Source organism: Anopheles coustani, chromosome 2 (genome assembly GCF_943734705.1).
Source record: "Anopheles coustani chromosome 2, idAnoCousDA_361_x.2, whole genome shotgun sequence".
In the NCBI taxonomy this organism is placed as follows: domain Eukaryota; kingdom Metazoa; phylum Arthropoda; class Insecta; order Diptera; family Culicidae; genus Anopheles; species Anopheles coustani.
The window spans coordinates 75,998,415-76,014,523 of NC_071289.1; the positions used below are offsets into that span (position 1 = coordinate 75,998,415).

Genomic DNA, 16,109 nt, shown 5'->3' on the forward strand with positions numbered 1-16,109 from the left:
TGCTCCACTTTTTCGGCCGGCGTTCACAAACAGATCTGAGGCGCTTGCAACAGGCCGGTTTGTTTGGTGTTTGTGTATGTGTGTGGATGTCCCACTTCTTCCCTAAAGGAAGCCAACGTCCAAATGCAGGCAAAGTGCAACCCAACGGAGGTTTCGGGTTCAGGCGATCCCATTTGAGTGTGGGATCATGGAACCCACTCTCGATTTCACGCACTGCATTCGACGCTGGACGTCGCATAATTCATCCGGTTGATGAGCATCAGCTGGATTGCAGCAGGTTGCAACCAAACCCCCCGGTCGGTGGACCGGCCTGGATCTCAACATAGATGAAATGGGCGCAGGTTTTGTCGTCGGTAGGCGTGTTGCATAACTGTTCCATTTGACGAACGCCAGAAAGATTGAACGTCGCTGGCGCTGACACTGACACAGCGACCGGCGCGGTCTATGCTAATTAGCTGGACCGTGAACGCGATGGGGGGACAGGTCAAAACCCGCCCGAAACGGGCTCCTCTGCCAGCGACAGCGAAAACACAAGAATCGGAACGACCGTTTGCCGAAGGTTTCAATTTCGATTGCTCGTATCGATACGGGAAATTGGTCCATTCGGGCCGTTTCGGGGCGGTGCAGTTCGATAGGCCGTTTGCATAGCAGCATATGTGGGGGGCTTTAAGGTCAAAGCCCGTGAGAAGACGGAGGGATGGGCTACACAGCTTCTCCTGATAACGATTATTGTCTATCGACGCGGGGTATCCAACGGGTTTCGATATCGATTAGGCAGCCGCTAAACGAACCATCATGCGTTTCGACCAGTTTTTGGCCGATCGTGATATACGACTTAGTGATGAGGCAAGATTGCTGTCCTCTTGAGGATACAACGATTGATTTTTTGACTCATTTCATGTTCGGTATGTTTTGAACATATGCTCATAATGTGTGTCCTTCAATAGTCGTATGTCCTTGTTTGGAACGAATTGCTTAATGCGTCTTGATTGCTTCTGATTTTGAAATGTCCTTAAACATTGTTATTAAAAAAATGCTTTTTAGAATTAAACCAATTAAAGAGAATGGTTTAAAACACGAACATAAAAATAACGCTTAAAGGCCCCATTAAAGGTAATCTTAGAAGCAGTTTTTTTTAGTAAAAATGAAAAGTAAAAGTGCTGGTAAGCCCTTTAATAATATTGTGCTAGATCGATATACGTGAAACAGTATTTCGTTTTTATGGCTAAATAAAACGGATTTTTTGGTTCTATAGTAAAACTTCAACCTTAATATCTACCTATTATTTTAGATCAAAACTGAATTTCTAATTGTTTTAAATAATGAATTCTTTCAAGAACTTTTGAGATAAATATGTAAAGTTTAGTTTCATTTGCAAGATATAAAATTTCCTGTGCATCACGATTGTTTTTTATTTTGAACTTCGAAGTGTCAGATTTTACGCAAAAAAAAAAACAATCAACTTCTAATGCTGATAGTTTTGTTTAATTTATTTTAATTCGATCAATAAATTTCTTGAATCAAGTAAAATGTCAATTTTACCAAAAAAGGACTTTGCCCTCAAGGGATAAATCAACAAAGATTCCTCCCATCAACAGGGAGGACAAAATTCCTTAAAAGTGCTAATTTGATGATCATTTTTAATGTTTTTACCCGCAATCGCTGAATCTTCTTTTCAGGTTTTGATAATGAACGAAAAGACATCCCATGCAATAACACAACGTTGAGTTGATTAATCGATCGAAGATACGAAGGGAAGCAAGCACGGTGTGTGGGCTTATTTAGAGTTCGGTGCAAAACAAAGCTCAAGGCACAATGAGTGACCATCTGTGTGAAACACCTTAAGTTCCTAACTACTCAAAGGTTGCAATCAGATAGGCAGCATCATCAAAAGACATTAGCATCCTACCAATCGGATTCCAAATTTTGTTGAGCCTATATTCGTTGACCTCACAACTCATTAGATCATGTGACGGTGTTTTAATCTTATTATCCTACGCGGTGTTTTTTTTTCGAGCATAGCCTCCACGTTAATTGGCCAAAGCTAAGTTAAGAACATGGCACGAAGAGCGCTCGGTAAATTAATTTCTCCTGGTAGTAAGCTGAGGTGTGGGCTAGGAAGGTTGGTAGTTTTAGTCAACATGTTTCTATCATTTGGATCGTTAAAGTAATTTGGATATGGCAGACAAGCGGGTACTTTCGGCTTACGTCAGATTTCGCCTGCCATTCTAACGACGCCTCTATGAGTCGTTGAACCCGCGCCGCTCGGAGTGTGTGTCTTCCAGGAACTCTCCACCGACACGCGACTTTGGACTTCGGCTGGATGTAGTTTTTAATATTTTCCTGCCTTCGGTAAGATGAAAAAGCCTACGGCCAACAAAATCTGTTTATCTGTTTGTTTGTTTTACTACCCACTTTCCTGGCACAGATTCCGGCTCCATTCGGGCTTCTTGGGGTCGATTTTGTGGTTCTTGCTGAGAGAACTCCAGGTGTACGGCGTTCCTACCCCTTTTTATGCAAATAAATATATGTATCTGGCGAAATTGTTTGTCGCAACAAATGTGTACATTTTTCAAACCATCACCGCTCGTCGCTTTATCTGTTCAAATATCAGATTTCCCGTTTTGGTTTTGAGGTTAAATTTTATGATTGAACGACTCGGTTGTGGCCGTTCCTCCGGGTAGAACCTGTCTCCTGGGGAGAAAACAACTTTCCGTCATGTACCGACAATCCATGTGTGTTTGTGTTCTGTAGCCGTAGTATGATTAATTACAACCAAGAATGCATTTACCTAAAAAAAGGCTAATGAGTTCGAATGACACGAATAAATGAGGTTGGTCCATGACACGATTCGCGTCTGTTTGCCGCAAGCCGTCTTCCTCGGGCAAGGGTGACGATGGTTCCCACCTGATTGCATTCAATCGCTTGATATTAGCATACGGATGTCACACTGGAAGCATTTTGGCAGCGTTGCATTGTTGCATAAAAGTGGTCTCGTTTCCCTCCTCTAACTTGATGTGTTTTTCTTTATATTTTTGTTTCTCCAAACACCACACTTCCATCCAAAGTTGGTCAAAGTGGCAAAGATTAAACATCCAACGCCGTTCTGCGCAATCTTCGGTGGTGCTGCGAATTTAGCACGATCCGATCGTGGGTCACGCGGAGTCGTGTGACGGCGCACAAGACCCCCCACACACTCGGGCAGCCTTCAACTCGCGCCCGTCCGGCCAGCGTTTCTGTGTGCCCCGCAATCCGTCACAGTTGCTTTTAGATAATTCAATTAAGATAACACATTTCCACAGCAATTTGTCTTCGGAGGAGTTTTTTACTGTTTTTTTTTCGTTTGACTACCAACGACTATGTGTGAAGCCTTTTTTTTACGATTAATTTCAATGTCTGGTTGTCGTAATGTGTGACCGATGTCCGCAACCACAAAACGGGGCGAGCTGTGAGGAGAAGATTAGATTAGAGGGCGCACGGAAGCGGGCCGAGGTTCAGGGCGTGCCATTAACAGTACACTGGCGTGTAAGTTTTTATGATTTTATCGGCGATCTTTGTCACCTCCAGGCTGCCCGATTTGCTTACAATCATCTAATTGGGCTTATGTAGTTTAATGCGTGTGTGAAGTATCTCCCGATTCGCTTTAAGTCCCCGAATCTAACGGTCGGACTCTTCAGCTGTTTGTCGTTCCACAAACCAACCCAACTGAACGTTGAAAGGGAAAGGGTGATCCGGTTTATACTTTTACGCATCGATTGGCTTGAGAACTCCATTAGCATCTTCCCAATGGCGACCTTGAAATAGTATCATCTTCCCACCTCTCGGCCAACGACGCTCTTCGGTGTGCGTGTGTCTGTCTGGTGTTAATTCGGCTCCACTCGTCCGCGCTCCATTGCCCATTACCGATCGACCGAAATATATGGTCGGTTTTGAAAAGGGAAACTAACCGAGAGGAGTGGGTTTTTGATTCGCGTAAGCGTAACTTCGATCGTTTGATGCATTTCAAACCGTCACCTGATGGTCGTCCGGATCATCCGAGGCGGACGGGTCCGTGTTGGACACGCAGGGATTTTAATTGATCGAAGGACGCTCGTCGTGTTTCACCGGCAAACGAAAGGAGATGTTTTTACCCCGTTCTTATACGAATATACTTTGTCCGTTATCAACAAGGCGCTTAATGAAGATGGTGGTTAAAACACGGCCCCGTTTCCTTTTTCGGCACGAAAGTGCCTTAGGGGTCAGCTTGGTTCATTGAAACAAAATTGTTTTTCATGCTTTAGGGATCTATATTCATGGGAAGAAGCATATCTATCCCAGGGATGGGAAAGAAGAAATGTTTTCTTCATGATTTAAAAATTGTGAATGTTTAAAAATAATCACAATAATATTGTTCTCCTTGAACAAAATATTGAAAGGTTATCACAACATGTGGCATAATTTATCGACGAACGTACAGTCCATGAATTCATTTATCGAGCACGACTTTATCAACCATTCATTTCTTACCCTCGCGGGGACACGATTAACCCTGATCCTTCCCTCGCGGTGAAATCCGGTGGGTGGTTTCGGACGCCAGGAGTTTCGTAGGAGAAAACCGATGATTCAAGATGCCCTTCGACGGTGGTTCAGATTCCCCCCGGCAGAGCCCCATGTGTCGAACCAGTTATAATGCGACCGGAGCAGTGAAGCCACACACAATCGGCTTCGGGTGCTGAAGATTGCGTAACCGGCGTCATCTTTGTTGGTCGCGACCCGAAGATGCCGGGTTTTTTTTATCATGGTTTTGTTTTCGTCTTGCCTTCCAATTGACCACTACAGCAGGATGTGACCTTCATTGAGTGGGGCGAGGGGTTGGGAGATGGGAGAGGAAGTGCACCACCGAGAGGTTACACCGCGAGAAGGTTATCGAGTATGCAGCCAGTATTCTGCCCCGTGAGCATCGAAGTCCCCTTTTTGGATGATTAAAAGAATGAAAAAAATGACCACAGTTCAATGTCGCCTGCAAAGATGTCGCTGCGAGTGCTGGAGAAATTCGAAATAAATTTCGAGAAAAACACCGTCGCGCTGTAGGCCAACTAATTTGTGCTATCCTTGCGAGCCATTTTTGGTAAACGGTTGAACACCGATGGACGTGTGGATAATCTACGTTTATATCTCGGTAGACGAAAGCTAAGGCTTAACAGGAGAACGAAACGGCCGGTAATGAGTTTCCTTTTGAGGTTCGTTTTCCGCTGTGAGTGTGTGTGCGTGTTTCTGTTTTTGTTGCTTCCGTTTTCGCGAGTACAAGAGCTCGGGGCAATTGCGGGCAATTATTGTCAGTCGAGTTATGGTGCTGATGGTGACAAAAATGGGGTTCGTCACTTGCTGTAGAGTTGTACTTATTCGTATGGACTGTTTTTTTCTCCTTTATCCTTTGACTAGCTGAGGAGGGTGAATATACTCGTAATGTTTTTCTAAATGAAATAATTTTAAAAATTATATTCCATTAAAATTGACTAATTTTTATAGTAATAAATTATTACTTAAGCTTTTTTTCAGTGCATTTTTTACTTTTTGAAAAATCGCCCACTATCTTCCCAAAGTACTACCCTGTCTGTCTGTACAAATATTCTCCGCAAACAGTCCCAAATCAAGCAAAAAATAAATAAGATATTGCTGGTTGTGATCGCTCGTAGAACCATTCCGAAGTGGGTTAATATTTGCATATCTTTTGGCTAGAAACCTGCAGAGGACGTGAGAACACTGATCTTACCCAGCAGGTACGACAGTCTGGTATTCGAGTGGAACTTGATGACACCTACAAAAATGTACCACGTATATCTCAAGAGATCGTCTTGCGTCGCGTGGTGGATAAGATTGGGGCGACATCAACATTTATGTGTGTGTGTGTACACGGGGTAGCTTCCACTCTTCACGCGATTCCGTTCATCACAGTTGGAATCGCTTCGAAGAAGACTTACGGGCCAACTGCGGTGGAGCCAACTTCTGTGACCATGTTTACTATTCATAAAGTGGTCGATAATCGAAAGCAATTAGTTATTGTTGTTGCCGGCGATGCTAATGTGGGGACGACCGGTAAAGCATGAGCGAGAGCAATCACCACAGAGTACAGCATGGGCCACGAAGGTGGTCGAAGGGTGAGGTGCACAAGGCAACCAAGCTGTTCGAGAACGAGCTGAAGACACGGGTTTCACCGGCGACGATTATGTTGTCGTGTGAGCGGTGGCAGCTACCATTGCGGATGGGTCGCGTTGAGTTCAATCAAATAACAGCGTGTTTAGGTGAGAAACATGTCGCCAGTTGCTTCCAACAACTCACACGAGATCTCCGACACCCGATATGGTGTTCTTCTCCGTGAACTGGCGTTGAACTTCCTCGACGGTTCGTGCCGGACTAGTGACACACTTTCCGGAGGGATTACTTCTCATTTATTCTCTAATCTGTTCCACCCGCCGAAGCCTGGCCGTGTGAGGGTATTTCTGGCCGTGGTGATTAATTGCACCAAACACTTGACACGATGCAACGTTTCGAGAAATCCTAAACGACGGATTTTTTTCGCATCACACTACTTTGTTGCCAGCATGTTGTTATCATCGGTATGTGGGTCACACACGTCGATAAAAAGTGGTCACGTGAAGGCCGTGAGTCTCATCATATGATTATTTGACGTAATTGATAGGAATAAAATGTTAATTGATTGGAAACCTTAAAGCACGATCCTAGAGACGATCTTGATAAAAAAAATGGCAACGAATGAAATCGATAAGGAAACAGTGATGTTATTGACTTCATATAAATAGTTTTTATGTGATGCAAATTGCATGATTTGGTACGTCATAAAAGTTCTATTTGACTTCCTCTAGCCGAAGGTAACATGAATTAATATCCAGCAATATTGAAGCTCGTTACAAAGACGGATAATTAACCGTTTCCATCAACCAAGCACCAACCTAAATGTCAAGTTTATTTAACGTTAACGCGCCTTGCAGCTATTCAACGCTATTTGGTATGTAATTAGCAGAGCGATTGGTTCTATTGATCTTCACAATCGGTAGGAGGGTAAACAAAACAAAGGCGTTCAAATGAGATGAAGTTTTTTTTGAAGAGCATTCCAGAAATAGATCGGTCTTGTCCTCTTCAACCCTTAAACCGGCGGAACATTCAAAATGGCGGCGCCACGATAAAACTTGACAATGTGATTCGTTGGATAAAAGATTGGTTTATAATTCATTTACGCAAAGTATTTGACAGCCCAATCAAATAATATGGATTTACAAAAATAGGAACGACAGGTGTTATTGTAATTATGCTCCTCTCAGTAAATAATAAAATTTTCTAAAATCTTCAATAAATTTACCCACATAAATACAAGCAATTAATTTCCTTCTTGAAAAGGTTAAGAGACTCATTTAATAACATTTACTGTATTTTTCCTTAGCGTTCCTTCAAAACGCATTAGAACGTTTTCTATATTTAAAAAAGTTAATCAACTTCTTTATCTGTTTACAAACAGGGTTAGAGTGGTTAATTTAGCATACAAAATAGCATGGTAAAGGTTAACCTCATCGCACAGTAAACCAGATCTCTTCAAGCAGTTAGGCCTAAGCGCGTTGCAAATATTGAGATCAATAATGGAATTTTAAGTACCGACTTGGGAACAACGGACAAAGACAAACGCTCATTAGTAACACACACATATTATAGATAACGATCTGCTACATCTCCACGTGTGGTACTCGACTATATACTCAATAGGATGCACTAGGATTGCAAATAAGCGACGAACTCCGCGACATTGCACAATCGATCAATCCGGCAAATCATACACGATCATTCTACACCCCCTTCTAGCGGGTCGCGGGATCAAAGGAAGTGGTTACCGTGGGTCGGGAGGAAATCGAAAGTACGGCCAAACGATCGGTCGCGGCGTTGCGTCGGTTAACGATCATCATCCTCCGATACACTGGAGTGCGGGGATGGACCTTGGGCAAATTAATTTCATTCCCGAGAAGAGAATGTAGTTGGCGAGTGGAAGAAAAACGTCGAGTATCCTCGAATACCATAGAGAACACCGTAAGTGCTTAGTACCCTTAGCCGATCCACGGGGTTTCCTTTTTGGATGCGAGACATCTGACGACGGCGAGGGCGAATAATCTCCCACTCGACCGGTTCTCGACGTTAGACCATTCCGCCGCTGGACGCTAGTCGTGTGGTCGTCACTGGAGCAGGCGATCGTAAATTGGATTGACATCCGTCCGGTGGTCTCCGAACGGGGAAAGAGAGCCTTGCCGCTGGACCTTGACAGACCTTGACGCTTAACCTTTTCGCGCGCGCGCGCGCTTCATCCATCGTTAGTGGACGCGCAAAGCAAGCCATCTTCCTTATCGAAATGAGATGGGACCTGTCAACGGTGCGTTACAAATGGCTCTGACACGAGCATGTGCCTCCGGAGTCGGTTGGAATTGGGACTAGACACGCACGCCTAGTTCCTAGCCTTCCCTCGAGGTGATTTACTACCTAACACCACAAAGGTGTCGCGAAAGCGGTGGCGCAAGGTGGCTCTTCCGAATGACGTTGCCGATTGCGTTTGGGTCGATAAATCATGGGGCCTTTAACCGACGACCTGCGCGGTTGATCAGTGCTACCATGGGGAGCCATAAACATGCAGTTACTGTTGAGGGTAACCTCTCCTTTTCTCTATCGCAGCTACCGGAGTGATTAGTGATCTTTGTAGGTCATAAATGAATTCCTCACTTACCGTTCTTTTTTTCCTTTTTCAGGGGAGCACACTTGTGCTGCTCACTACCGTGTTAGCGTTGGTGTTGGGGGCGGCCCAGGCGGACATTTCCACCCTTCTGCGCGGCGGTTACTCGAACAACAACATCCTGCAAGCCGATGGATACCACTACGATAAGCCGAAGGTCCCGTTCGAGGAGCCACCGCGCAAGTGTGCGGCATCGGAACAGAACCCGGACGGAAGCTGCGGCTACGACTATCCGAAACCGGATCAATCGTTTACGCTGCCCAACGAGTATCTTCCACCGACGACCACGGTGAGTAGCAGTGATGAGTGATTTGTGTACGTTGACGTAGGTGATGATGGGTTTTATTCGCTTCTCGCAGACCACCCGTAGGACAACGACGACAACACGTCCCACAACGACGACGACGAGAAGAACGACGACCACAACGCGTCCTACAACAACGGTAAGCGAGAGAGTGGATTTATTATTATGAGAAGATTGTGAACGATACCTTAGGTTGCCCTTTACAAAAGTCTTGACAAGCCTAGGAAAGGATGAAATAATGTATTTTTCTTTAAACTATTAGACAACCCGCCGAACCACCACCACAACGAGGCCTACAACGACCACAACTCGTAGAACAACGACTCCGCGGCTCGTAACGACGACCAAGTGTCCACCGTCCGCTCAGAATCCTGATGGCAGCTGTGGCTACGATTACCCCAAGCCAGATCAATCATTCACTCTACCGAACCGAGTGTCTACCACCACAACTACCAGAAGACCACCTACGGTAAGGAACTTAGGAGGATTTTATTTACCTTTAACTAGAACAACTGCTAATCGCTACTGTTAATTTTTCTGTGCTCAGACAACGCGTCTTGTGACCACCACAAAGTGTCCACCGTCGGCCCAGAACCCGGACGGAAGCTGTGGCTACGATTATCCGAAGCCAGATCAATCCTTCACTCTTCCGAACCGAGTGTCCACCACCACAACCACCCGAAGACCGCCAACGGTAAGCTAAGAACTTTTCCTTTTCAGCCATTTGCTATAATTACTTATCTTTGGTGTTTAATTTTCTTGAAACAGACAACACGTCTAGTGACCACCACAAAGTGTCCACCATCGGCCCAGAACCCGGACGGAAGCTGTGGCTACGATTATCCGAAGCCGGATCAGTCCTTCACACTTCCTAATCGTGTGTCGACCACAACGCCGAGGCCTACGGTAAGTCGAATGTATTATGTTTTAGCAATTGGTTCTACTCAGATAAAATATAAGCTTCATGTGAATAATTAATAGCAACTATAATTGGATCGTTCATATTTGGGATCCGAGCGGTCGGATCAAGATAGATTTTTCTAAATTAAGGTTGCTGGTATCTAATAATGTACGAGTGGATTAGCTATCGAATTAGATCTGAATAGACTTAATTTTTTATTATTCATTAGAGATCGAATTATAATGCATAAATTTCCAACTAATTTAAAAGCATCTTAGGGTACACCCTGTAAGGGAAAACCTTGAGAGAACTCAAGGGTGGGTCATCCCACTTGTTACTGACCCTTTGGATGTTGGTGCTGGATTATGGAAATGTGATTCTCAAGTTGGATACTATGAAATATATTCAAATATTGGGTGGATGAAACGAAAACGGATTTTTGGTGAGCGAATGATCAATTGGGTGTCTGTTTTCACTTTTTTTTTAGACCACAACTCGTCGAACGACGACCACCACGAGACCAACGACGACGGTATGTTTTAGATTAAATAAATCTCCGAGCTTCTGCCAAGCTAGGCCCCGAAGTTAAATCAACACAAGAAGATTCTATGGAGGACATTATTTGTTTTCAGACAACTCGTCGAACCACGACTACAACGCGTCCGACCACTAGAACCACGCAGCGGATCGTGACGACCACCAAGTGTGCCCCTTCAGCTCAGAATCCTGACGGAAGCTGCGGCTATGACTATCCGAAACCGGATCAATCGTTTACCCTGCCAAACCGGGTTTCTACGACAACAACGCGTCCTACGACGGTAAGGCTAAGAAGGGAAGGGTTATGAAAAGGAACTTGAGAGATAAATCGATTCCGATGGTATCGTTTTAGACCACCCGACGAACAACAACCACCACCCGTAGGACGACGCCTCCACAGGAATATCTTCCACCAACGACAACCACCAGACGTACGACCACCACAACTCGCCCAACAACAACGGTGAGTTTGGCTTGCACCAAGAAAGCTTTAACACTCCATCACTATAATCTTGATCGCTATCCTTTTGGCCCTTAGACGACTCGTCGTACAACAACCACCACCCGGCGACCACCAACTACAACCACTCCTCGGCGTGTGACTACAACCAAGTGTCCACCGTCGGCTCAAAACCCAGATGGAAGCTGTGGCTACGACTATCCCAAGCCGGATCAATCCTTCACTCTCCCGAACCGAGTTTCTACTACCACAACAAGGCGACCTACACCAACGGTGAGCATTTCACTGAAGACAATCCAATACAGGTGTCTGACGCAAGATTCTTTCTATAGACAACACGTCGTACAACGACAACCAGCCGTAGGACAACGCCAGCGCAGGAGTATTTGCCTCCAACGACAACTACGCGCCGGACAACAACCACTACCCGTCCAACAACCACTACCACTCGTCGTACAACGACCACAACGCGGCCTACAACAACGGTAAGATATGGCGAACTAATAGTGAAAACCCGTGTGGAACTTGCTATATAATTGTGTTCATTTTAGACCACTCGAAGGACCACGACAACTACTCGTCCCACAACCAGGACGACGCCGCGTATTGTAACTACAACCAAGTGTCCCCCTTCATCTCGGAATCCGGATGGAAGCTGCGGCTATGATTATCCTAAACCGGATGAGTCTTTCACTCTACCGAACCGTGTTTCAACAACTACCACACGAAGACCAACGACGGTCAGTACATACAAGAAGGGGAACGATTTCCATCGTGTGTTAAATACGATTACCATTTTATTACCTTGTAGACTACACGTCGTATTACAACGACTACGCGAAGGACTACTCCTGCCCAGGAATACCTGCCACCAACGACCACAACTCGTCGTACGACAACACGTCCCACTACGACAACCCGTCGTACCACCACAACCACGCGTCCGACGACGACGGTAATTAACAAATCCACTTGGGTTTCAGATTATAGGACATTAATAGTTCAATGATTGTTGGTTTTAGACTACGAGAAGAACTACAACAACGACGAGACCGACGACCAGAACAACGCCAAGAATCGTAACTACCACTAAGTGTCCCCCATCGGCCCAGAACCCTGATGGCAGCTGTGGTTACGATTATCCGAAGCCGGATCAGTCCTTCACCTTACCGAATCGAGTGTCAACAACCACTACCAGACCTACAACGGTATGTTAAGCTACGGAGTATTATTTACTATTCTAGGGTTACAAAGTTTAACTGTTTTTTGGTTGATTTTTCGAAAGACAACGCGTCGTACAACGGCCACTACACGCAGGACGACACCGGCCCAGGAGTATCTCCCACCGACAACCACCACTCGCCGACCAACGACGACCACCACTCGACCAACAACAACCGTAAGCCGATTTCTGATTGCGATTTTTGCCACGACAAAACACCATTTTACACGCAATCTACTGTTTTAGACAACCCGTCGTACGACGACCACTACGAGGCCAACCACCACGACTAGGTTGACAACTACCACCCGCCGTACTACAACCCCACCGAGGATCGTTACGACAACCAAGTGTCCACCATCAGCGCGGAATCCCGATGGAAGCTGTGGCTACGATTATCCAAAGCCGGATCAGTCGTTCACTTTGCCCAATCGGGTGTCTACAACCACGCGAAAGCCAACAACGGTAAATTAGTTCAGAAGTATTGTATGGATTTCAGAGTTTTGATTGGAATATCTTATTTCAGACCACACGTCGAACGACAACCACTACCCGAAGGACTACACCAGCTCAGGAGTATCTGCCACCGACTACTACGACTAGGCGAACAACCACCACTACGCGGCCAACGACCACAACTACGCGCCGTACAACGACAACCACGAGGCCAACGACCACAACTCGGTTGACAACTACCACCAGGCGTACAACAACGCCGCCAAGGATTGTAACCACGACCAAGTGTCCACCTTCAGAGCGGAATCCCGATGGAAGCTGTGGCTACGATTACCCTAAGCCAGATCAGTCCTTTACTCTACCAAACCGGGTGTCTACAACTACTCCAAGGCCAACTACGGTACGAGTGGATACATTTTGTTCTAGTAGTGAGAACTGTGTTATACTAACCTTGGGTTTACATGTTTTCAGACCACACGTCGTACGACGACAACCACTCGAAGAACTACTCCGGCTCAGGAATATCTACCGCCTACGACTACGACGAGGCGAACAACGACCACGACCAGGCCAACGACCACAACGCGCCGTACGACGACCACTACACGACCTACGACGACGGTAAGTGAGGGATAAGCCGAATCCTTCGAGAAACGGATGGTAAATTTTGATATTTCTACCGCAGACAACACGAAGAACCACTCCAGCGCAAGAGTACCTTCCACCGACAACAACTACGAGACGAACGACTACAACCACACGGCCTACTACAACGGTAAGTGTTGATATTCCTAGGGGTGTTTTGTAAGTTTATTAAACATGATTGGTTCAATTGTAGACCACTCGTCGCACTACAACGACTACTCGGCCAACCACCCGAACCACTCCAAGGGTGGTGACTACAACCAAGTGCCCGCTGTCGGCCCAGAATCCTGACGGAAGCTGCGGTTATGACTATCCAAAGCCGGATGAGTCTTTCACACTGCCAAATCGAGTTTCTACGACTACCACACGAAGGCCTACTACGGTGAGTCGATACTAAGGTTCCTTAAAGTTGAGGAATTAATTTTAACTCCGCCTCATCTTCCTTGCAGACAACCACAACAACACGCCGCACGACGCCATCGCAGGAATATCTTCCACCATCGACTACCACGCGGGTAGGTGATCCTTGCCACTCATAGCAGGATAAGAGGAACACGATTGTTATACTTACTTTTCTTTTTGCAGCGTACTACAACGAGGCCACCAACAACGACCACAACGACTACGACCACGCCGCGTCCTACGACCACAAAAACCACCACAACCCGTCGGCCAACAACAACCACGGAGAAGGGAGGATGCAGCGAATCGGAGCTGAACGCAGATGGTACCTGCGGTTACGAGTACCCGAAACCCCCGAACCCTCTCACGCTGCCACCAAAGATCCCCACCGTGCGACCGACGACAGCTCCCGAGTACCTTCCGCCGGAGGTGTCAACCGGCTACTCCTACCCGAAGCCGGCCGTTCCTTTCAACTTCTAGAACCGTCAATCGATCATCATCGTCACCTCATCGTACCAATTGATTCTCCCCACGGATCAGATACATACACACACACACCCGCAAACTCACACTGCCACTCAATTTCCCATTCGACTTCATCCTCTCTTATGCCGTTCGTTGAAGTATTGATACTTTTGGTTTCATCTGATTAGCATATGTGCTGTGTACATCGGTCTGCGGTCTTACTCGTTGGGACCAAATCATTCTTCGTTTCGCTGCTCCAGAGTTCAGTTAGTTTAAGTTAGGCATAGAAAGTCAAACATCAAAAGTCCTTCCTTTTTTGTTCATCTAGTTCCAGCAAAAGGCCTCTAATACTCCTCTCACATTTTGTTGAATTCCCTTTGTACAGCAAGGATATACAATGTGCAAGTTCACCATAAAATCAAATACTCACTAGCCGACGATTTGATAGGTTAAGCAGAAGCTTGTAGATGTCAGAGCAACAAGGACTTCATCTCATCGGGTGAACTAGGCCAGTAGCTATAGTCAAGCATTGGTTGCTCGTTGAAAGCAGGTTATCAATTGTCTTCATCCACGGTTCCAATAGTAAGTTTTAGAGAACGTGCAGGAATTGATTGTAGAGAAAAATGTTAGTAGGTCCACGTGGTTGTACACACAAATTGTACGAGAGATGTGAATATAGTGAAATAAGCGTTTGAATACATATTTGAATGATACATGAGTTTATATTTACTTTTGTTGGCACTTTTGCAGTCTTCCGTGGGAACTTTCTCTTCGGTTATGTGAACACATATAGTGCATATTTTATTTAGTTCCTTCGCTCCTCCCGAACGCCCTATGATTTATGGGTGATGCGTTTTTATGGGTTGTGTATTTTAGCACCATATGGAAGTCGTAAAACCCGGTGGCTCCCTCGTGGGTTGCTCACTCTGATTCGGATTTGCAAAAAGCAACGAAAAACAAACGAACTAGTCCTCCATCGGCGATGATGCAAGCGAAGACGACTTCGACCGCAAAAACCTGTTGAACAGCATTAATATTCTAGGCACGCGGATCGGATGCCCCAGCAGCTGCCTTCCTCGAGCCCGGCTGGCCAACCGAACTGGGCTTGATCTTGGAACGGTTCGGCTCCTCCGGAGTGAAACGAAAGCGCAAGTTAAAGCGCTCACCCACCCGAGCCCGTTCTCACCTGTTTCGTGGCTTGCGTACGCCGAAATCATAAAAAAGAGAAGACCTGCGACGATGGTCGATGGTATGCGCTGTTGCCTCATCGGTCGCCGGTGTCCCCAAACCTGCGAATTGATGTCAAACACACACGGGCTCTGGTTGGAGGTTGCTTTAGTATACACTGTGTCGTTCCTATCGTTCCCATAGACGCCCACAGGGGTGTCGTTTTTAGTGACTAGAAAATTGGGAAGCGACCTCCAAGGCGTCGGCCTAAAACAAACGCTTTCATGGTTCGGCGAGAATCGAGAGGGAAAATTTGACTTCCAATCACTTCCACGTCCCGGTGGTTGTTGACGGAAATAAAAAGGAAAACCATTGAAGTACCATCGCGTGAATGAGTTGGTCTCACCTGAAAGTCGAGTAAGCAATTCCTCAAACCATCCGGAATGTCGTTTGTCTCCAGCGAGGGACCGTGTCGAAGAGGTAATTACCCGCTTCACGGTCTCTTGGATCGCTTTCGTTGCGAGTTCTCGGTAGATCTAAGGCGCGAGGTGTCACCGGAAAATGTGTGACTTGCCAGTCTCCTCTGATTATGAATACTCGATAAGAGCTAGACGCTTAGAGTCTGCCGAAGGGTGGTCTATGCTTCCATGATTTCCGTTTCTGTCGGTGCAGAAGTTGGAAAGCGTAGCCAGCGTATCGGTTGGGTGCCGGTGGGATAGGGATCACCTTGAATCTAGCCAGCAGGAGACTTTATGACTACACGACTATGATGGCACTTCAAATCGC

The 16,109-nt window shown here is 46.0% G+C and overlaps 1 protein-coding gene across 1 annotated transcript; it reads left to right on the forward strand.

Annotated features, from left to right (window-relative positions):
• The first annotated feature begins 8,662 nt into the window (after positions 1 to 8,662).
• Positions 8,663 to 14,171, forward strand: LOC131265034 (mucin-2-like). The gene is given in 22 exon segments (XM_058267296.1): positions 8,663 to 8,680; positions 8,781 to 9,053; positions 9,124 to 9,537; positions 9,616 to 9,643; positions 9,728 to 9,762; positions 9,837 to 9,974; positions 10,457 to 10,501; positions 10,602 to 10,787; positions 10,859 to 10,969; positions 11,045 to 11,223; positions 11,325 to 11,451; positions 11,518 to 11,706; positions 11,778 to 11,921; positions 11,989 to 12,174; positions 12,252 to 12,365; positions 12,435 to 12,653; positions 12,715 to 13,044; positions 13,116 to 13,265; positions 13,330 to 13,419; positions 13,483 to 13,671; positions 13,739 to 13,804; positions 13,875 to 14,171. Coding segments are annotated over 22 exon segments (3,528 nt in total).
• Positions 14,172 to 16,109: the final 1,938 nt, after the last annotated feature.